Source organism: Loxodonta africana, chromosome 22 (genome assembly GCF_030014295.1).
Source record: "Loxodonta africana isolate mLoxAfr1 chromosome 22, mLoxAfr1.hap2, whole genome shotgun sequence".
Lineage (NCBI taxonomy): Eukaryota > Metazoa > Chordata > Mammalia > Proboscidea > Elephantidae > Loxodonta > Loxodonta africana.
The window spans coordinates 70,366,804-70,390,256 of record NC_087363.1 but is presented as its reverse complement, the minus strand read 5'-3'; the positions used below and the strand labels follow the sequence as shown (position 1 = coordinate 70,390,256).

General features: G+C 45.0%; 1 protein-coding gene across 1 annotated transcript in view; it reads right to left on the bottom strand.

The window, feature by feature from the left end:
* Positions 1-23,453, bottom strand: part of DPP6 (dipeptidyl peptidase like 6) — a 1,008,238-nt gene that overhangs the window by 5,591 nt on the left and 979,194 nt on the right. Inside the window, exons 18-22 of the mRNA XM_064275114.1 lie at positions 16,708-16,806; positions 13,604-13,673; positions 10,682-10,876; positions 2,244-2,298; positions 1,013-1,124 (exon numbers count right to left, since the gene is read on the bottom strand). Of these exons, the coding sequence (XP_064131184.1) occupies positions 1,013-1,124; positions 2,244-2,298; positions 10,682-10,876; positions 13,604-13,673; positions 16,708-16,806 (531 nt within the window). The remainder of the gene's footprint in view (positions 1-1,012; positions 1,125-2,243; positions 2,299-10,681; positions 10,877-13,603; positions 13,674-16,707; positions 16,807-23,453) is intronic.

The window sequence follows — 23,453 nt, the reverse complement described above, 5'->3', positions numbered from 1 at the left end:
CCCACTAGTCCCCGGAATGCCCAGAATCCCCGGTGGGGCCTGGGGGTGGTAGAGTGTGCAGCTCTGCCGGCAGGGTGGGTGCGGTGGGGGTGTGGTGACTCTGACAGAAGGGTAAGTGTGGTGGGGGTGTGGCAACAGCAGGCAAAACTCGGTCCCACCCATAGTCACCCCTGCCCACCATCTGGACTGCGAGGGCTCAGCACCCATCCCTCCTGCAGCCCTGTCCTGCTGCCAATTCTCAGAGCCCCCTCCCCTGCCCCGCAAGATTTCTCAGCACCCTTAACAATATGTGTTAGGTCACAAAGCCATTCACATTCAGGGAAAGGTGCTGGCTGACCAGAGGGAGGAGAGTATGGGGAGCCCTGACCCCCGTAACACTGACAACAAGGCCCCTCTGTGTCTTGGCAGGGGTCTGGTTCTCATGCCTCGGCGGTCTGATCACTCTGTGTCCTACAGCAAGTCATCTTGACAAACCATCCTGCCCAGCCCTTGCCAGGAAAAGTCATGCTCTCCAGGAAGATGCTGGCCAGGTGCTGTGGGTGTTGCCAGAGAGGAAGGGCGGCAGAGAGCAGAGGAGAGCTGAGTTCTTTAGAGCTCTGCTGTGCCACCATCAAATAGGCACTATCTCTCAACCACTAACGCTGCCCGCTGGACACCCAGCAACACGTGAATCAAAGCTGGGCCCCAGCCAGACTCCAGGTGGAGAGCAGACTCCTAACTCCCACGACCACCAGCCAGAGGAAGCACTGGCTGGTTTCTATCACTGGGCTTGTCTCTCAGGAATGAGATTTACTTGCACGAATGGGCTGAAAAATTTCACTGAAAAAAAATGACTTGGAAGCTGCTCCTCTCCCTCCCCAGGTGCTTTCCATGAGGTATCACCTGTTTGCATAGGATCCCATGATAGTGGGTGGCTGGAGTTAGGAGAGTGGGGGAGCGAGGTGTCAATGGGGAGACAGGGAGACGTGCTGGGGGGGGGTGCTCAGCCCTTGGCTTGGTGGGGGCTACTTACCGTAGAGCTTGAAGTCTGTTATTGGAGAGACAGCAGAGCCACAGGTGAAAATCTGACCTTGATTTTCACCCTTTGCGGGGAGGAGGTAAGTGCTCAGGTACCCACCATAATCCTGAGAGGGAGAGAAGGAGAGACATAAGTGGGTGTACATGTCAACAACCCAGTCATGAGAACAAACTCAGACACAATGCCATCAGTGGCCTAAGCAACCATTTTCACATAGTTTCTTCTTTTTTAAATTTTAACTTGAGAAGTTTTAAAGGAAGGAAATACCTTTCCAACTAAATGTTATGTGATGGGAGTCTTCCCTTGTTTTGGGTCTCAGTTTTGTGTGATATGAAGACTGAATGTGACCATGAATGGGATGAGCAACTGCAGACTCTAAGAGGAGCTGTAAAAGGGGACAACGTGGGGAGGCTGTCAGATGCCCATCAGCTACAAGAACTGAGGGCTGTGTCCTCAGAGGAGACATCAACCATAGAGTCCACCAAACCTCGAAGTAAGGAGTGCTAAAAGATACTTGTGTTATTGAAAAGGCATCAGGATACTTGCAGGTAGGATGGTGACAACAGATGACCAGCACCGAGCCCTCCCTGAGCCCAGAAGTGGGAGTGTGAGAAGTGGATCAATCTCCACATTTTGGGGATTGGATTCATGCTGATCCTTACCATGCAGGGGCCATGGACCAGGTGGATATTAACTGGCTCTCCAGGGACCTAATGCCCAGCCATGGGCCTCCATTAGCCCCAGGCCTCAGCCTTCTGACATGGGCTGCCTGATGGCTGCTTCTCTGGCTTGATGGTTCAGTGCCTGAATCTCCCTACCCCCTGCCTCCCATTTCAGCAAACCTGCTAAAGGGATGTAGTTGCATAAAAAAAAAACTTACAGAAATGAAGACCGATGCCTTTTCTTCTCTGCCAGTGGCACCAGACAGAGAGCTATGTAAGAAGAGTAATTAAGACCCTAATAGACCTCTCCAGCTAGTACCTTCCTTCTCTTTCTCTTTCCTTCCTGATAATGTACAAAGGAACATTGATAAATGACTGCATCAAAGAAAAGCTCCTATTGCTGGAATCGCTAAGCAGCGAACCTCTTGCTTTTCAAAAAAGCAATTGCTCACATGCCACCAAACCAGAGACATTCTCGATAACTCAAGATTAGGCCTGAATGATGCAGCAGTTTAAAGTTCTTGAACTGAGGGTGTTTGACACAGAGGATAGCACCGACTCACCTTCCCAAACACAGCGACACGTGTTCTATCAATGTATTGCTCTTTCAACATCTTCCTGCGAGGTCAAAGAAGAGGGACAGGATTTAGTGCTCAAATGGATATCATGATCGTATTTTCCCCTGTGGCCTGGAGCAGAGCTTTCCAACCATTTCAAGTATGAAAACCCCCTTTAAATCAGGAAATACTGGAATTCTCATGTAACTGTGGTAATGCTTTTATTTATTTAGTACATAGGCAATATTTCCACATAAAAATTCAAAGCCCTCTTGCAGTAACTCCAAGCATAAAAAGACTGCAGATCGAGAAACAGAGTCCAGTCTTGGGAAATTTAAGGTCCTGTGTGGGTCCCTGCCCTCCCATGGCTCTTTTCCCTATGTTACCCCCAGGCTTTGCTTCCCCCAGGCTTGGGGAGAGTCATCCAGGGTGAGGAGCTCTGGCTCAGTGCTGCAGGCATTACAGTCCAGCACCTACAGGGCCCCTTGTCCCGTTCCTGGGATGATGTCCCTGTCTCATGCCATTAGGGTGGCAGAATGAGTCCTTCCATGCACTTCTGGAGCTCTGCCTTGGAAACAACTAGCTAAGTGCCCCAGCCTGACTTTACCTGGGCCCCTGCCTTATTCTCACCAGTGTCTCCCCACCCTCCCCCATTGTGTTCCCTTATTGCCCCTACAAAGTGATTGGAGTCTTTCTTGTTTCTGGACTCAAATTGGGTAGCAGGAGTCCTGCCACCTCCCGGCAGAGTCCCCTGTTGATTGCTTGCTGCTCTTTGAATCCCTAAATAAGTCCTATTTCAACAGGCTAATCCACGGTCACGGTCTCCTTCCTTCCCACTTCGCTATTACTCCTGCTCCTCCCTGCGCCATGACAGTTATATTCTAGCGCTACTACATACTACTGCTCCTTTCTGTTCACTATGTTCTGCTGGCTGGATGGGGCCACTCACATCATTGATAACCACCCTTCTGGGCATCCCGATGAGAGAGTAAACTCCAGGTAACCAGGTACATCACGGTTCCTGGTTAAAACGGCGCTTCCACTGCTAGCAGTGGAAGTAAACAAATACGAGCTGCCAGGTCAGGGGGATGCCCCAGCTTGGAGCAGCAATTTCCTCAAGGCAGAAATTTCCTCGGCTTCTGTGTACGGGCAATCCCCAGGTTACAAACAAGATCTTTCCTAAGTGTGTCTTTCGAGAATTTGTTGGTAAGGCGGAACAGGTGCATATGGTTCTTATTTAGCTTCACTTTAGTGCAAAAAAGGCTTGAAGCCTTTTCAATGATTTAAAAGTGGCATGTGCAGCAAGTGAAGGCGACTGTGATGAAGAATTTGTTGCAAGTAGGGGTTGGGTCAATCATTTCAAAGTGAGGACAAATTCACGTAACATTAAAGGGCAAGTGTCAGCTGTGCATAGTTTGGACACTCCTAACCCCAGGGACTGCTGGTATAGTAATTTGTAAGGCCCTGTGCTAGGTCTTGGGAACAAATACTGTATAATGTATAGTCCCTGTCTTCAAGAAACATCCCCGGGTGGCGCAAATGGCTTGTGCTTGACTACTAGACTACTAACCTAAAGGTTAGCAGTTTGAACCCACCCAGTAGACTTGACGGCACTGGGTTTAGTGGCTCCATAGAAGAAAGGCCTGGTGATCCGCTTCCATAAAGATTACACCCAAGGAAACCCTACAGAGCAATTCTACTCTGTAATACATGGGGTCACCTTGAGTTGGAATGGACTTGATGGTAATGGGTTTGGGTTTTGGTTTGGTTTTGTCTTCAAGAAGCTTACATTCTAATTGAGTCAAAATGCCTTGTGTTCAATTTCTGTGCAGTTACTAAGGAGCTGTGGAAACTTCAGACACGTCACTTAAATTTATCAGTTCTCTAGAGAAATGGAACAGGCTCCAGAGTTTGGAACATAGGCTCGGTGAGAGTAGGGGGTAAAATGTGGGACTGTAACAAGCAAATTAAGTGTAAGTCTGCATTCTGAGTGTTGCCCTCCCCCCCGGCCCTCTCCTAACCTTATTTCCAGAGTGCAAGAAATCGGACATATGCTGTTCTGTCAAGGGACCAGAGGGTTCTCTTTTTGAGAAACTAATCATTCCTGGAGAAAATATACTATGAAACTAAATGGGTCTCCCAGTGAAGAGCTAGATTACCCTGGTCACCCTCAATGAAGCCCATCTGCCAACAAGTGACACTTTACACACAGAACTTGTATCCAGCTTTTATGTGCCTCTCTTATAAATGAAGGGTCAATGGAGTTTCACAAGAAATCTAAGAAATATTCCCATTTGAGAAAGACCACACCAAAACTAAAACAACAAACAAACAGAAAACATAAGAAAACCAGAGGAAATAGAGATAATGCAGCGAATGGAAGAAACCTTTGAGAAAACTACTACTAATAAATTAAAAAAGACAAAAGATATTGGACCAATGAAACAAAAATTGTATGTTCTTTTATCAAGAAGAGGTCTTAAAATTTTTAAGGTATCATACCTAAAAGTAAAAAATTAACAGAACGTTGAAAAATAATTTTTTTTAAAGAAGTATAGAGAACAAACTCAGGAGTACCAAAACCAGCACAATAAAAACTCCAAAAGAAAGAATAGAGAAAAAAGAAGTGAAAAAATTATCAAAAATTTATACTAAAAACTTCCCAGGACTGAAGGACATTATTCTCCAATTGAAAAGGCCCACACCAAAGCACATCACTGAAATTTCAGAATGCCAAGAATAAGGAATCTTTTTTCTGAAAGCAAAAAAGAAACAGGCCCCGTACAAGATCAGCAAACAGAACAACATAGCTTTTCTCACAGCAACGTGCATTGGAGAAGGTTTCAAGGCATTCTAGATAGAAATTATTTTCTACATGGATTTTGTATCTAGCCAAACTATAATATCAAATGTGAAGATAAAGATATTTTTAGACATGTTCTAGAAAAATAAAGGAAAAAAGAAAGAAGAAGACACTTTTATTGTTCAGGGTGTGTTGTGTTGTGTGTGCACTCATGTGTGCACAGTACACAACAAAGGAATGTAGTAAAGGGAAGTCCCAAATTGAGCCTAGAGACAACCTACCCAAAATAGAGGATTAAAAGGTGGTGGTGGTTTTCAAGAAAAAAGTTGGAATTGATAAAGCATTTGGAAAAAACAATACTTACAGAAATACGGCTGGTATGAGAAAACAATCAGGAAATATTACAAATAGGTACATAGAAAACTCTTCAAGTAAAATGACAAAGCAATAATTCCAGGAAAAGCTAAAAGACATACAGAAAAGTAAGCTATTAAAGTAGGCCACCTGTCTCTTCAGTGAACAATTTTTAGACATTTATACGATGTCTCTCTATTGATTTAGCCAAACGTTTTGCTATAACGATATGGGGAGGGTAGAGGGTGAGGAAGGGGGAAGGGCGGCACAGGAGAGTTACCTCCTCCTCTGCTATAACAGGAAGTCAACAGGTGCTGTTTACAATAGAGAAAGCATAAGTAACAATCATGAAATTTAGAAATATGGAGGTGCATGCTTGAAGAAATAGCTAAAAGAGTTGAGAGCAGTTGCCTGTGGGAGATAGACAGGAGTAGGCAAGGGAAATTTTTGTTATTGATTTAAGTCTTTAGAATCTTTGCGTTTTAAAATGTTGGGCAGTTATCACAGGATAGACTGGTGAACCTCAAAGAATGTCACCAGGCTTGAATTTGGGAATGCGCATGTGTATGTGTATGGGCACGCGTACACACACACACACACACCCCTAGGTAACATGCTAAGGAACATAGCAGCGTAACTGGAGACAGTGACTACATTTCTCCAAGCCCCTGGATTTTCTCTTCATGACCAACATCTCTGTCACAATCAGTCAGCCTGGTCCCACGAGGGTTTTGCCCCGACCGCAGGAGGTCCCAGACCACATCTGCTGTGGATCTCTGCCGTTGCCTGTGGAGACCATGGATCCTGGAGTGAGCTAGTCGCACTACGATGAAAGGCATGGGAGCCAGGGTCTTGGGCTCTATTCCAATTTTTTTAAAAAGACTTTGACTTTGACTTCTCCTTTGAGCCCTGCTGCTAAATCAGAGGTCTTTGACAACTCCTTCCTCTAAGTACCTGGTGACTCTCACTTTCTGGTCAAAAAAATAAAAATCTGAGTAATGATCCTCATTTGTAAAGTACTCTGGAGTCTTCCAAGGATAGCTGTCTTTTTTTTTTTTTTCAATATCAAATATTTTTATTATCCTGTAGCTATATTCTCACTAAGCAACTTAGCAAATCTTACACGATATTTTTTTTTCTAATGAAAACCAGGTCCCCAAGGTAAAAATACCCCAAGGTACTTCACACATACGATGTATATTTACTATCGGGGATGGTCTGGAGCAATGCAAAGAACTGAACCTGAATCAATCAAGGCACCTTTTTTACTGCGTATGTCAGGGTTTGCAGAGGGCACAGAGTAAGTTCTAAGAAAGACCTGGCTCTGAAATTGTTCACTACAGATTAGTAAGTAAGAACAAATAAGCACGTGCTTACCTTGCTTACTGGGTCATTCACCCCTGTCAGGGATTGTAAATGTGAAAAGAGGCTTTGATTCTGTAGGAAGGTGCTGTGGGGTTGGGAGAGAGACAGATGCCAGCTATACCTAGAAGCAGAATCTTTGATGTGGTGAAAAAATGTACAGGTGATCTGGTAAGCCAGGTAAGCACTGTGCTCACCTTGCCTATTGGATAATCCACTCCTGCCTCTCAGAATGTGTCCTGTAGTGTTTTCAACAGCTTTAGTGCTGGCCTCCTGTCCCTCTCCTGGACTGCTGGCCAGGCCCTAGCTGATCCCCTGCTGAAGGGGGAGTACACAAGGAGGATGCTCATGTAAGGCCCTCTCGCCTTACAAGGGGCTTCTGCCTGTTGGGGGCACTTTGCTTACACCATCTGCTGAGGGCAAATGCTACCCACTGAGCTCCTGGAGGAAAAGATCAGGAAGGAGTGAGAGCTGCCCACAGGGCTGGGGGCTTGAAGACTTAAAGCAGTGGGCTGCCTCATGATTTTTAAAACTCTGATAAAACCGGGCTACTTCTTTCTGACTAATAAAAATACAGATCCAGCTCTTGAAGAAAGCTTTGTAAAGCTTTCTGTGGCTGGAAACCCCTGTTTACTGGCTTCCTAAGAGTCTGTATGCTTTATGATGGCTATAAACTCTACAATGTTCATGTGTTCTCACTCTTGCATGCTTCAGTGGTTAAGAGCTGATATTATTTACTGTTTTCTCTAAACAGGTTCTGCCTTGTTCTCTTACAGATGGCTGGGTCAATTCCTTTCTTTTAGAAAATGATGGGAGTGTGGAACAGCCTCTTACGCTTTTGTTCCTGTGCTGTCAGGGGAGCAGCTAGATGGAGCCCAGAGCCTGCAAGTCAGCGGGGGCAAACCTGCCAGAAGGACATCAGGCCCTTTGCCTGGACCTGGGTGGGGCTGGAGGAGGCCCCTGGGCCACACTGGGAGGAGTTAGACCAGGATAGGGAGAGGGAAGAGTGGGAGGCAACAAGAGAAAGTGCAGCAAACGGAAAAAGACAGGAGGGGGAAGGGCAAAGAGATGGGAAGAGGCTTTGCTATGTCATTCCCTGCAAGGAGCTCCCTCCCAGGGCTGCTAACCTGAGTCCCACTCCTATTTCCAAGCCCAGCTTGGCCCACCTGCTATAGCAAACGCTGCTGGGTGCAAGTCCATCACCCCCTGCCTTATTGTTCCATTACGCACCCTCCATCCCTGCCCAGGCTGACCCCATGCCTAGGCTCAGGGTGGGCCCATTGGTCTCTGGGTAGCTGGATGCACACCCTTTGTCTGTGACTGGCTCTGGAATGGGCATGTTAGGGTCAGTGTGATTTGAGAAGTTTGCCTTGTGCTTCTGGGAAGGCCCTCCCCTTCCTTGCTGGCAGGGTATCCGGAAGTGGCCCCCTCCGCCACCTGCCAGAGACCATTGAAGAACCTTGGAGCCAGGTATACTGACAGCCATCAGTGAGCAGAGGAGACCAGCTTTAGTGGGAGGCCATTGTGGTTGGCTGAGAGGAGAGGTGGGGAACCTGGGTGTCTCAGGGCACTGCTGGGCCTCCGGGTCAATCAGCCCTGGATTTCCAGTTATCTCAGCCAATACAGCTCCTTAATCTGAAAGCATGTCTGAATTGTGTGTGTGTGTGTGTTCTGATGTTCTTGACTTCCAGGCAAAAGCATCTTAACAGATACACCTTCCCTGACTGTCTCAGCTCTCTGAGACTCTTCCAGCCTCTGCATTTACTATCTGTAACATATACAGGGTTTGAACATATCGCCTTGTCTCTTTTCAACTAGCTCATAACTCCCTGAATAAGAGGGGCCATTCATTCATTCACTCATTGCTTCATCATTTTAAAAACGTATATTGCGTACTTATCACGTGCTAGCAATCCTTTAAAAAGAACACAGAACATGCTTTTAAAGGTTTCCCTTTCCCTGCTTCTCTCTCACTCTCCCTTGTGTTGAATGGCAAGGATGCATGTGGACACTGGCCAAGATCAAATCTTTTAAACTTGCAAAGCATACAAGCATAATAACAGGTATAGGGGAGGCCAAGGTAATTTACACTTATTTTGTCAACAGATATTAAGCTGGGCACTGTATCCACCTCCCTATGTGCCCAGGGTCTAACATCACGTACCCCTATTCAGGGTGAGGAGATGACAGTTGTCACTATTCAAGTCCTTATTACATGTGTATTTCCTTGCCCTTCTTGCCTTGCCAAGTACTGAGTCCGTAGAGTGGGTTGAACTGTTCCTGTAACATCTCCTCGTGGTTAAACCACGTGTATGCCATATCACAAGGAAATTTCTATTTCTGTAAGGTGGGCCTGAAGCCAGTGGTAGCCTGGCACTGGTTCTTGACGTCTTTTTTTCCAGTTCAAAAGGAAAATTCAATAAATAATTTCCAGCATCTGTCCCTTGGCTCTAAGCCTCATTCTGTTCTTTCTAACACTCTGTTGGTCTTGCTGACTCAATGATAGGGATGTGAAGGAATGATAAAACAAAAATGGACCATTCTACACGGAGACAAACAACACAATCTAAAAACATATGGGCAAAAGATCTGAATAGACAGTTATCCAAAGAGGAAATATGCATGGCCAACAAGCTCATGAAAAAATGCTTAACATCTTAGCCGTCAGGGAAATGCAAATCAAAACCACTTCACACCCACTAAAAAAAATGGCTAAAACAAAATAAATAAACAACCAGAATATAAGGAGTGATGACAAGGATGTGGAGAAACTGGAACCCTGGTCCACTGCTGTGTGCAGTAAAACGGTGCAGCTCCTCAAAAAGATTAAACATAGTTACCGTAGGACTCAGCAATTCCACTCCCAGTGATTTACCCAAGAGAATTGAAAACATATGTTCACACAAAAATTTATACAAGAACGTTCATATTATTGTATCCATAATAGCCAAAAAATGGAAACAACACAAATATTCATCAATTGATGAATGGGTAAATAAAATTGGCCTATCTTTTATCTACACAGTGGAATACTATTCAGCCATATAAAACAATGAAGTGTGTATACTGTTGCAGCAGAGACGATCCTTGAAAATACCACGCTAAGGAAAAGAAGCGATAGAAACGGCCAGATAGTGCATGATTCCTTTTACATAAAATGTCCAGAATAGGTAAACCCATAGAGATTGAAACCAGACTGGTGATTGCCGGAGGCTGCAAGGAGGTAGGAATGGGAAGTGGCTGCCTAACGGGTACGGGTTTTCTTTAGGGGTGATGAAATGTTTGGGAACTTGATATTGGTGATGATTACACAACACTGAGTGTACCCTATGCCACTGAATTGTACACTTTAAAATGGTTAATTTTATGTTATGTGAATTTCACCTCAATAAAAAATGTGCCATTCTTCAGAATTTAGGACTATATTACTGACCATGGCCTGGGAATGTACAGGGCCCTTTCCTGGGTAATGAGGGTGACCCACTTGCATGAATCCATTTGCAATTCCATTTTCTTTCCTTCCCTTCTCTCTGCCCCTTCCCTCCCTCCTTGGTCCCTTGTGCTGAATGACAGTGTGTGTGGGGGAACTGGCCAAGGCCTGTGGCCATAACACAGAGACACCAAGCAACCTACGTGGAGATCCAACTCTAAGTCTCTGCCTCTGTAGACCTTGTTTTGGTCAACTAATCAAATGAGCCACCTAGCTTTCAGAAAACTACTATTAGGGTCTTCAGGAGAATATCATGAATAGTTTCCCTTGACATTTGGAATTGCCCAGAGTTTTTCTAAGTCTGAGAAAATTACATGCAAAATGTGTGCATTGACGAGAAACACAATCCGATCCCACTGGCCCAGCCTGTTATGAGACTGTGTCCTCCCTCTGCCTGCTTCCTTTCAATGGCCCTGGCCAGACATGGGAGCTCACCTCACAGCTTCCATCTGGTCCTTCTCCTCCAGGGAGCCCAGTTTCTTCCTCACTTCATGCAGGAGGTTAGTCCCTTGGAACCCACTGCCACGGCCATCACACTTCACCACCACAGCTCCATGGCTGCTCACCATCACCGTCTCCCAGTTCACCTCAAACTTCTCAGCCACGCTCTGGCTTCCCGGGGCTCCATCCCTGGAAAAGATGATCCAAGGCCTCAGCCCTGTGTGGTGGAGCAGCGGATTGTCTAACAACACCTGTGGATTTGCTCCTAAGAGTTTTCACCCATTGACCCTAGCTGCCATCTGCACACTTCTACGTCTCCAGCTTCTGCTGTCTAGAGGGGTGAACAGAGCATTAACCACAGACCCTGGGGTGACGAGAAAAACAGGGCTCAGATTGCCTAAGACATTAGCACCATCCTTAAAGAAAGGGGCACCATCAAAGGGAGTCATTAAAGAGCATTTATTTGGGGTAGGAAGCTTTGTTAAAAAAGCCTCCCAATCTCTCCTTCTGGTGTGCTTCCCCAACGCTGCAATACTCTGTCTTCCCCAACGCTGCAATACTCTGTCTTCCCCAGCGCTGCAATACTCTGTCTTCCCCAACATTGCAATACTCTGTCTTCCCCAACGCTGCAATACTCTGTCTTCCCCAGGGCCTAGATCTCTCATACTGCTCCCCCTCAGTCCTTACCACATGAGCCACAACAGTGTGTTTGCTTCTTTTAGGGGGACCCCTGGTTTGAAGAATTATCTTTCTCTTCAGTTAAATTAGAAGAAACAACATACAAGCTCTTCCTCACGCACACCTCCTTAGAAAGCAAGGCAGCCTGAGGCAGCCTGTTCACTCCGAGGCAATGTGTAATCATGGCCATCCCATCTTGGTGATGCAGTGATGTTACTCTGGTAACTTAAAATCATCCCCATGTGGAGTATTTACACCAGGGAAATCGGCCAGTGCTATAAACAGGGCTTCCATTGAAGAATCAGCACACCACTCACTGGGTATGGGAAGGCTATTTAATGCTTTTTCCTTTTGGTGGAGAAAGTATGAGCAGGAGAGAAGGCCAACTCTGGACCCAGCAACAGATGGCAATGGGACTTTCTGAGAGCTGAGCCAACTGAAGACGAGCTAGGTGATCCTATTCTCCAAAGAGATGACAGCTCCTGCTGCCTCTGCCATCTTGCTCTCTTGCAAGGACTCAGGAAGTGCAATGTGAGGTGTAAGTGACTGGGGAGAAGAAGGAAAGTGTGACGCCAGAGTACGGCACCTAGGGCTAAATGGTGCAGGACTGTTGTTACATCATGACATTGCTATACGTGAAGCGTGTGTGTCTTGCTTTCTTTTGGATGTGTTTTTTTTTTTTAAACAGGCAACACTTAGTACAGCTCCTTTAGAGTCCTGGAGTCCCCAAACCTCATTGCTGTAATATTTAAAGTCATAGCAAGAAACGAAGAAGCCAAAAGTTACTGACTTGTAGGCTAGCTAATGAGGATATATATTAGCCAGTTTGCACCAGTGAATAGCTACCTTCAGGCCCTACCTGAATCCATGAAATCATAGGCTGCCCTTTAATGGATTCTACCACTTCTAGTTTTGAAAGGAAAGTGAATGGTTTTGTAAACCTGAGGACCACTTAGGGATTTCCTCAAGATTACTGAAGAAATCAGAGACCAGGGGAAGGAAGGTTGGCTTTGAAATTATGAGCATCTTCAAAAGTGTTGTGAAAATTCTCCCTTATTAAGAGGAGGCAAAGTGGAAAGTGTGTGTATGTCTGTGTGTGTGCACATTTAGGGGGCTGTTGCCAAAGTGCTAAACCAGTTCAAATAGCAAGGAAAGTGGATGAATTGCAAAATGTAATCAGATCTTGGAACTCATGCCATGGACATCTATACAATGAAGCCCTTTTGTCACCTAGTGGCCCAGTCCCCTGGATGGGAGTAGAGTCACATTTCCTCAGATGGGTAACTGCACTGGCGTCCCCTAAAACAGCCCCGGTGCAGACCTCTGCTCTATCCTGACCCTTTTAAAGACTGACTTTTTTCTCACGCCCCACAGGCCTTGAAAGAACAGATTGGGAGGTGAGTAAGAATATTTGTTAAATTGTCTGGGTGGCACCTCACTTTAAAAATGCTTCTGTGGGCAGTATGAGTGCAAGTTAACTTTCATCCAAACCCCAGGGTGATAGTTAGTCTTTGAAGCATGCTATTCAGAGTGCACACGCCGGGGTTGTTACCCAGATGCAAAGTACCCTAATTAGGACTCGACACCTTCAGAGGGCTTGAAATAGTACTTAAAGTATTGTTTGCCACATAGGAACCAGAGGGCTTGTTAAGTAGCATAAGGAATATTATAAATAATTCTTGGCAAATGAATGGTGTTCAAGGCTGTGTAGTAGCTGCAGATATTGATCAGGCCCCAGCACCCTTCCATAACTGGAAGGCAAGAAGCTAGCTGGTATAGCAGTCTGCGACCACTGTGTGGCCCCCCAGCTCTGAGGCTCTATCCATCCCGAGTTGCCCAGTGTCCTGGGAGGCACAGTCCCCTGCCTGACTCTAAGGCTGGCCAGTCCTGGCCCCCAAATATTGTTGGGAACTTCGGAGTGAGCCTGACTCCTTCTATCAGCCTTTGCAACCGTTTCTGAACCATCATTCACTCATTGTTGCGTGCTTGGTGAAGTCGGATTCATGACCTACATTCATGGTAACAAATTGCCCAGAAGTAGTATGGGGGGAGAGGCTATATAAGCTCTTTAACCTCTGGAGGTCACCAGTATTTACCCAAAGAACTTGGCATTAGCTGACGAGCTAAAATTTCTCCTGCTTATCATTATTTTTTCATAAGTGCTGAATATGCCTTTTGTATGGTGTCACTGATTCCCAAAGCAAGTGCCCTAACAAAGAAAGAAGCACCCATACTTACACCACCAGGAGCAGGGGGTAGTGGGCTGTATCCGTAAAGGTGGCTGGCTTCAGGATCTGCATTGGCAAGTCTAGACAAACATAGCGACAAGTCAGGCAGGCGATACCAACCATAAGTGGAAAGCCACAGCGATGTTTGCCACAATGTGTTCAACCTATCGAGGCATGAGGGGGAAGGGCACTTGGGAGGAGGCATTGGCAGGTGATCCACAGAACAGAGGACTGGAAGTTACCGGAAGGCTGGCCAAGATTTTTATCGCAGTGACTGACTCACTGTGTGACCTAAGGCAAGTCCCCCAACCTCTTTGAGGCTTAGTTTCTTCATCTGACACTGAAATTCAATCTTGCATACAGGAATGCACTGAAAACTAGAAATGACTGCATTGCCCTAAGCTCTTGTTAACAGGAGAATTCCAGGCAGGGAGCAATGGAAACCTCCAGGGCAGCATGCGCCACACTCAGCCAGGCGTCCTAGGGCAGCATGCAATTAAACGTCTCGCAGTCTCTGGTCTTGTCCCTCTAGGCTGCTGTGTCAGTGGCACAGCTGGGAATCGATATTTGGGAGCAGTGGGAATGGGAGAGAAAGGGACGGAGCAATGGGGGCTGAGGTTAGGAGGGTGCATGAGAGGCAGGGCCTCGGTGCAAAGCAAGATGGCTCTCATGGCTGACTGCAGTGTGTGCGGGGGACACTCAGACAGTCCCCACAGCCACAACTAAAGGAGCTGCGGGGGGCGTTGCTGAGGCCCAGGTGTCCTTGTGGCCTGCAAGATCATCTGCATCTGGTCCCTGGTGGGGTGAATTCACGGAGTGAAGAGGGGAGTAAGAGCCAAACCTTAAGAAATTTCTCACCACCTTCTTCCTCAAACGCAATTAACCTTCCCACTATTTTTTTACTTAAATTAGAATTTCTTAATTGATGTTAACAACAACTCAGATTACCAAAGGCACAGCAATTAAATTGGAATTAGTGGCATTTTCCATACAATTCCTATTCCACGGATCCACCCCAGGCTGGGTGTGCACATGGTAGTTGGCTCAGCCCTGAAAGGGGTCGGATTACTTATTCTGGCTGAATGCTAATGGATTGCAAATTGGATCAATGGCCCAGGGACGGCAGAAAGGCAGGCCTTGGACTTTATCATTTAAATATCCATAAAACATGGTCTGGGCTGCTTTCTGCCACTGATAAGCCCAAGGGCAGACCTTGAATTGGGGCCATGGCTGTGTGAATACATTTCAGGAGAGCCCTTCCTGAAGACGTATTACTTTTCTAATGAAAGCCTGAGCCTCCAGTAGCATTAAACAAAACAAAAGCAAGTCAGTAGGGCTGACATCTTCCTGATTTTCATATGCAGGCCCCTGTGCAGACAGCTGCGTCTTCTTTCCTGCGTCTGTTCTCATACTTACCTTCCAAGTCAAGCCTTGCTCTGGGTTTGCACGAGGTGGGAAAGGTGATTGCTTCTTAAAAGCTCTTTTCCTGCATTTATTTGAAAGAAGGTGGTGCCATTCACACACTAGTACTTTATGATTTGGGAAATGTTATTATGGTAACATAAATGTGTGGGGTGGATTGAAGGAAGAGGGACTGGGCTTAAGGCAATCAGTAGGCATCTTGTACATGAGTAAAGATCTGGCTAAAAAAGGCTGTGATAGGAAGCAGCATATATGAGAAATACTATGGAAGAGGCTTGATAAGCTTTGGTGGTTGAGGGATGTGTGGGAACCTGAATCCTGACCATGGAGAGCTATCAGGCATGTGTCCTTGTGCAAGGGCCCTGTGTTTGGTTTAATTCTCTGCTGTTGCAGTCTTGAGATTGTTTGTAAGTTGTGCATGAGGGGCCCATGTTTTCATTTTGTACAAGGCTTTACCAATCCTGAGGTTGATAGATACACAAGGTGTATGGGAGCTGTTTGCTTATGCATCTGTCTAATTAATCCATCCATCCATCCATCCATCCATCCATCCATCCATCCATCCATCCATCCATCCATCCATCCATCCATCCATCCATCCACTCTCCATCTAAAGCCTTGTTTTCTTGCTTTTTGGTTCTTTCTCATGAAAGGCACAAAAATAAATATCCAGTTAATTTGAGGGTTCTCATGAATCTGATTTGGATCTGGTCTGAAAAATTGGGCCCCAGGTTCTGAATGGAGGTTTGGACCAGTCAAGGATGGGCATCCCATCCAAGTGGACAGGCTCGATTTTCCTTTGACCTATTTCCTTGGGGGTATAAAGCCTCTCCAGTCTGGCTCCTTACACAAGAACACTCCTTGCATTCCCCACTGCAGCCCTCTATGTAGACAACACTTCAGCAGGGAAAGGGGTGCAGGATTTAAGGTGAACAAGTTGCTACTCAATTGAATCCATCAAGATCTTTCATCATTCTTACCTGTACATAACCACACAGCACCTATAGGTTTCCACTTGTTGCCTGATACCTGCAAGTTTCAGGCCAGCCTGGCTTGAGGTTGCTTGCTTTTGTCCAAATGGACAAGATAGAAAAGCGCCTATGGTGTAGTTCTGCCATATTTTTCTGGCTGGTGCCTCACATTTTCTCTCCTTTCTCTGGACTTTTGACCTTTATGCCCACTTATTTTCTGTTCTACTCTGTACTCTGTTGATCATGGTGAATGTCCCACTATCTCTGTGCCTACTTTTTAAATTTACTGCTTCACTTCCATTCCTGAACATATGTGGCTGCCAACTCTGCCTGCTGGAATTTCAGTTCCTGCACTGTCAGAGCTGTCCATGGTTCTGAGGCCAAGAGCATCCTATGCAGGCGTGGCTATAGTTGGGCTCTGGAAATGTGGAACTTAAAAGCACCTTTGATACAATAAGCTCAGTGCAGTGAGCTCAAAGGACACGTTCCTCCTCCATCCCAGGATAGCCCTGTGCTGGCTGGAATGCACTGCTAGCTGCTATACAGGAGACTCCGCCTCTCCACAGGGCCGAGGTAAGCCTTCCGTGCACAGCGATCAACTGCTGATGTTCGGACCATTTCAGAACAGAAGTTTGTTGGTTTGGGTTTTTTTTTTTTTTTTTAAAAAAAGAAAAGAAAATAACAACAACAACAACAAAACAAAACAAAACCTAGCACTTACTATAATCATCAATCTCAATTTTCTTGTATTCTACTTTTGGCATCTGTCGGTCATTTATGGCCTTCTGCACATGTTCATTTGTTTCTAGGTCAAAATTTTCTGAAAGAGAAAAAAAAAGACAAATTCAGGTTCAGTAAACATTCACCGAATACCTATAGGAGCCGTGGGTTTTCCTGTGTGACATAGCACTGGTTCCTACATCAGTCCCAGGGGTAACAATTATTACTCCCATTTCACAGAGAACAAAACTGAGATGCTAAAGAACTTGCTCGAGTTACATGGCTGGTAGATGGAAGGTCTAGTCTCAAATCAGGAACTTGGGCAGATGAAGACTTTTTCCACTATATTAAGCTACTCCGCATCTACCCCTGGCCCCCAGCAGATTTTCGTTCTCCATGGCATTTCTCACTTACGTGTAGAGGCTTTGGTAGATGTTTCATCTCAACACCGCTGGTTTTAGGAAAATTAACATCATATGCTGTAAGGACGTGTGACTTTCCAAATAGAGTGGCCATGATAACCAGGGAAGGAAAGGGAAGGAGAATAGAAGCTAAAATGTTATTAAATTTTTTTCCAGGAAACATGGATTCAAATTTCTTAAAGAAAACATAAGGTTATCTGGTCTTTAGAGACCTTAATTTGGGTGATTATATTACCCAAGCCAAAACCAAACCTCTTGCCGTTGAGTCGATTCTGGCTTATGGTGACCATACAGGACAGGGTAAAACTGTCCCATAGAATTTCTAAGGAGTGGCTGGTAGATTTGAAGTGCTGACCTTTTGGTTAGCAGCTGAGCTCTTCACCACTGTGCCACCAGGGCTCAAGATAATTATATTAGTTGATTAAAATCATATGGGCAATACTTAACAATATTGTGGACTTGGACTTCTACCTGCTTGTCAGAGGGGCTCAGGTGAACCCTGTGTGTGCCTTAGATGTCCTTGGTCTTTATTTCTTAGTTTGTAACAACATAGCACTGCCCTCATCACATATTTCTCCAATTGAAAGGATGCCCCTAATCACCCTGCTTTGTTACTCTCCTGCTAAAATGGCCTTTCCCCTTCATTTCACCATCTAATATGTAATGGAAAATTTCCTACTTCCTCTCTTCCTTTCTCACCTTAAGCCTACATGTTCAAACAACTTGTGTTCATAATGAAGGCAAATTTGATCTTCAAGAAAGTACTTTTGGCTTGACCAATCATTTTGAACAGCCATCATTTGCGAATGTTTTAAAAAGTAAATGAATAATCAATAGAACAACTAATGTTGAACCATCTTTAGACAATAACACCCTCTAAAACCAAGAGTCACTCTACAGAGGCACTGCCAAGGCACCTGGAGGTTAAACTGTAGCTCATGACAGGGAGGCTTTGACAACGAACCATTTCCTCCGTGAAGGCACACTTAGCTACCAACACTCAAGGATATGAATGGTCATTTCCAAGCAGGACTGGTGAACTTTTTCTGTAAAGGGCCAGAGTTCATGAAACTTTGTGGTGAGCAAATGGACAAGACAAATAATGTTTTAAAAATTGCTGGTCACATATCTGAATGTTTACCTTTAATAAAAAAGGTGAAGGGAGAAATGGTGAGACTAGTTTTCAAACAGGCTGAGTTAACAAAAAACCTGAAGTTGGAGTACCACTAGCATGCAAGAAATAGGGTCCTTCGTAAATAATGGGAAAGAACGGCTGTGTCTGTGTAGAGTATTCAATAGTGGTAACATCTCAGGGGATCCAAGCAGGCTTGATCACAATTCTGAGATTCAAAGATTTGGTTCGAGAGATGGCACACTCTACTTTGTAGTGATGTGTTCAAATTTGGGAAGGAGTACTCTCTCTAAGGACTCATAAGTAAATGCCATCTTGGTGCCCACTGCCCTGTTCCACACCTGCGGTAACAGATCTGAATGAGCACTCATTGGTGCTAAGCGCACATGGCCCCAGACCTTTAATGCTCCAGACACACACAACCACTTGACAGGAGTTGGTTTGTGGGAAAGTGACAATTTATTGTCCTTGTTCTATTCACATTTATAGGTGGAAGGACTAGATGGGAGCTCTGAAGAATAAGGAAAAGAACAGTATTTTTCAAGTTCTTTGCTGCCCCAGGGCCTTTACTCTTAGTGTTCCCTACATCTGGAAACCTCTTTGCTGACTTCTCATCCATCAAGTCAAACATCATCTCCTCAAAGAGGGTTACCCTTCTAACCTTTCCAGATACACTTAAACCATCTGTAAGAGGGTAGGAACATAAAACCAAAAAAACCCAAACTCACTGCTGTCAAGTTGATTCTGATTTACAGTGGCCCTATAACACAGTAGAACAGGCCCATAGGGTTTCTCAGGCTGTAAATCTTTATGGATGCAGACTGCCACATCTTTCTCCCATGGGTTGAAACTGCCAACCTTTTGGTTAGCAGCTGAGCACTTTAGCCACTGTGCCACCAGGGCTCCTGGGGAGTATAGCTACTTTTCTTTTTTTTAAGCATCAGTGTTCAGTCCCATCACAGGGACAAAATTCACTAGTTTCCAGTAACCTGTGGAAAACCAGTTCATACCCTGAAAATGAAGTATCCCCAGGCTGTACTGGGTTTTGGCCTGAGTCTTTCTCCCTGTTCGTACATGGTCTCTTTTCCACTGGCCCAAGAAAGTCTGTGATGGAGAAGAAATTAAAAAGAATTGGGAGGCTCTCCCTGGTATTTTGGAAAGGCTAAAGGCTCTTAGCAGTTCCTAAGGTTCAGACTCTCGAACGGTAAGCGTTGAAGAGAGAGACAGACCACTACTCCCTGGGACAAGCCCAAATGAAACCAAAGCACACTTTCACTAAATTGAAATGTTTGTGGTGCTTGAGGAAACCCTGATGGTGTAGTGGCTAAGTGGTATGGCTGCTAACCAAAAGGTCGGCAGTTTGAATCCACCAGGAGTTCTTTGAAAACTCTATGGGGCAGTTCTACTCTGTCCTACAGGGTTACTGTGAGTCGGAATCTACTCAACAGCAACAGGTTTTTTTTTTTTTTTTTTTAATGTTGCTTGAGGAGCCCTGGTGGCACAGTGGTTAAGAGCTCAGGCTGCTAATCAAAAGATCAACAGTTCAAATCCACCAGCTCCTCCTTGGAAGCACTATGGGACAGTTCTACTCCGTCCTATAGGGTTCCTATGAATTGGAATTGACTTGATAGCAACGGGTTTGGTTTTCTGGTATGGTGCTTGAAAGATTAAAGATCTACATAAGTTAATATTGAATTAATGCTGGATTATGAAGGACGTTACTGAGAGTACTCAAACCCGAGCATATCATAGGAGACCAGTGCATATATCTTAGAGGGTCATCTAGAAGCAGACACCTGCCAAATGTCAGATGAAAGCCCTAGAAGAACCTTCAAGCTTTACATGACACCTGCCAACATGATTTGACTAGGTAGATAACAGAAGGGGACTCAGAGTGTGCCAAACTACAAAAATGCTAACTCATGAGACCAGTGGAATGAACAGGTGCAAAGGTAGAGTGATTTTACCAACAAGAACAATGTTGCGCCTACAGTTCTCAGAGAAGAAGCAACTGTGAGGGTCTTGAGTGGCTGCAGTTTGCTGGGGTCAGGCCCCGGTTGAACTACTAAACTTCAGAATGAAAAAGAATTGGGACAGACCCTTTCATAGTTTAATGTGCTGTTATCGCCATTCGCATACATTTGAATTTTATGTTTCTGGCCTTAGTCAGCAATCTCAAATGCTGATCCTCAAGGAGCAGTTCCATACTCAGGTGATAACATTGTTTTGCTGCTCTTTGTTACAAGGCTTGCCCAGAACGGGCTTGCTACCGAAACACCCTGTTACCAACCCTGCGTCTCTGAGCTCTGGCTCTCTGTGGGGACCCACAGTGTTCTAATCACTCAGTGACGATGTAGGTTGTATTTGAATGGCTGGTTGCTCTCTATTGAAATCCTACCCTTCACAGAAAAGCACCAAAGCAACAGACTATTAAACTTAGTTAAATATTAGATTTCTCATTTAATGATTGCCCACACAGCTGGTTTTATCAGCAGAGAGCTGCCTGTGACACAGGGGAGTTGAGTTAAGCCATTTTATTTGTTCCCATAATTGCATTCAAAGAGGGCAGGAGCTCAGCAGAGGAAATAAGAAAAGATTGGTGTATTCCCAGAAGGACTCTTCTTTTGACTCTAGGGCCACAGGGACCTCCAGTGTGAAGCATACAAATGGCCACTCCTTAATTAAACGTGAGCCCCTCTAATATTGGGTGGAATTAGCTATTATCAGATCTGGGCACAGTGCGCCCACAGAGACAAATGTCTGCTCACGTGGGCTGCTTCCCTCCTGGCGCCATGGTAGGCAGGCAAGCTCCCCTCCTGGTGCCCCGGTGGGCAGGCAAGCTTGGTACAGCTGTTCTGAGGCGTGCTTCACAATGGCTCCTGTTGGTTAAACGGGTTGGTAGAACCACCTCTTTACTGAATTTTGGAAAATTAGTGGCCAGGTCCTAATGGAAACTGAGCAACTGAGCTAAACGAGAAGAGCAGCCTGCCCCTCGTTTCATGCTTCCACAGGAAGTACCAGCGCATGCTGTGCTGTGGGGATAAGCATAGAGCTTCTGCCCATGCCCCCGCAGGGGCTCCTGCTGCAATGGTCTGACCTCTCCTCCGGATCTTCTGTGCCTTTCACAGACCAGGAAGCCCTTCCTGGACGTGCTTCTGGTGGCTTCCTCACGTGCCCTTCCCCCGTGGCTGTGGGATGGACCCAGCCTGGCTTCCTTTGCTCCCTTTAAATACTGCTGCCCACTCCCAGACTTTACTTCCAAGCCGTCTTCTTACTCATGGACTAGAGCCAGGCCCAACTTCTGCGTTAATACTTTTTAGATCCACCCACCTCATTGACATCTCTTTTCTCTAAACTCTAAGCTTTTTGTTGCTAGAATCAGAGTCGCACTGTCCGACTATTAATTGTTCTTGTTTTTGTGTCTGTTTTTCTCCAGCCAGATTTTAAGCCATCTGATGGCAGGGCCCATGCAAGTGACTTGTCTTTTCCTTTTTTTCCTAAAGTCCAAGGTTTGTCAAGGCACTGTTGTTGCTGATGTTGTTAGCTGCCATCAAGTTTGCCCAGACTCATGGTGACCCCACGCATAAAGGATTGGACTGTTGTGATTCATAGAGTTTTCACTGTGATTTTTGGAAGTAAATGGCCGGGCTTTTCTTAAAGCAACTTATTTCTGATCCTTCACAGCAACTGGCATTGTGCTAGGAATATGACAGGTATTTCATGAAAGAGGAGTTGTTTATTGAATGAACTGATGCCTGGGTCTGTCTCGCTCTTTCTCCCCTCTTCATTTCTGCCCCCCCGTTATGGACTGAATTGTGTCCCTTCAAAATGTGTGTGAACTTGACTAGGCCATGATTCCCAGCGGTGTGTGACTGTCCACCATTTTGTGATCTGATGTGGTTATTCTATGTGTTGTAAATACTACCTCTGTGATGTCAACGAGGCAGGATTAAAAACCAAAAAACCAAACCCAGTGCCATCGAGTTGATTCCGACTCATAGCGACCCTATAGGACAGAGTAGAACTGCCCCTTACAGTTTCCAGGGAGTGCCTGGCTGATTCGAACTGCCGACCCTTTGGTTAGCAGCCGTAGCGTTTAACCACTATGCCACCAGGGTTTCTGAGGCAGGATTAGAGGCAGTTATATTAATGAGGCAGGATTCAATCTACAGGATTAGGTTGTACGTTGAGTTGATCTCTTTTAAGATATAAAAGAGAGAATTGCGCAGAAAGGAGAGGGACCTCATCTCCACTGTGACACACATGGAGTCACAGTGAGTTGGATTTGACTAGATGGCAATTCTTTTTTTTTTTTTAACCTTTCCATGGTGTGTTTGCCCACACACAGGGTTCCAAACACAGCCCAATGGGAATGGGTGACTGAGTGAGTGCCCCAGTGATGGGCAGGGAAGCTTCTGGCTGGGTCCCTCATTCTTTGAGGTTAACAAAACTCCAGAAGGCGCTGAGTTGTAAGCTTATAGCTTATTAAAGTTAGTTTTGGATGGTAGATGAGTCATGATTTTTGCCGTATAACTCTGACAGAGTTAGAACAAAGTGATATCGCTATAAGAGAATTTTCTCCATTTCCATCCATTTATTTATATAAGCTTTTTTTTTATTAGCCTCTACAAAAACAAAGGAAAGCAAATACCAAGAAAGAAACAGAAAATCAGTAACCAGATTGTTCTTGAACACTATCTTATGCTGGAAATCAGCAATATTCATCCACGCAGATGTGAACGAAGTGGAAACAAAACAAAACAAACACTCCCAGCCATCTCATTAAAAGATGAAATTCAAACAAAATGTTACTTTCTGTATTTAGCAATTAGCAGAATTTATAATATATTCAGGTTGTTTTGATGTGAACTAATAATAATTACAATAATAATTCAATCTAGAAGAAAAAAATAGTTATGGTCTGATAGTCTTAGGAAATTAAAACTTTAAAAGATTTTCAAGAATGTATTTATATTTATATTAGGACAGAATTTGGGGGTGAATGAATGAAATATAAATATCAGTTGGGGGAGTAAAATAGAGATATAAAACTTCTGACGCTAAAGGAGAGCCTGTTCCAGAAATGTTTAAGCGGATGATGGTATCCATCAAATCATTATGATATTTAGATACTGTAGGATTTAAAAATTTTGCAATGTTTTATACTAAAATGTCGATACTTTACAATATGCT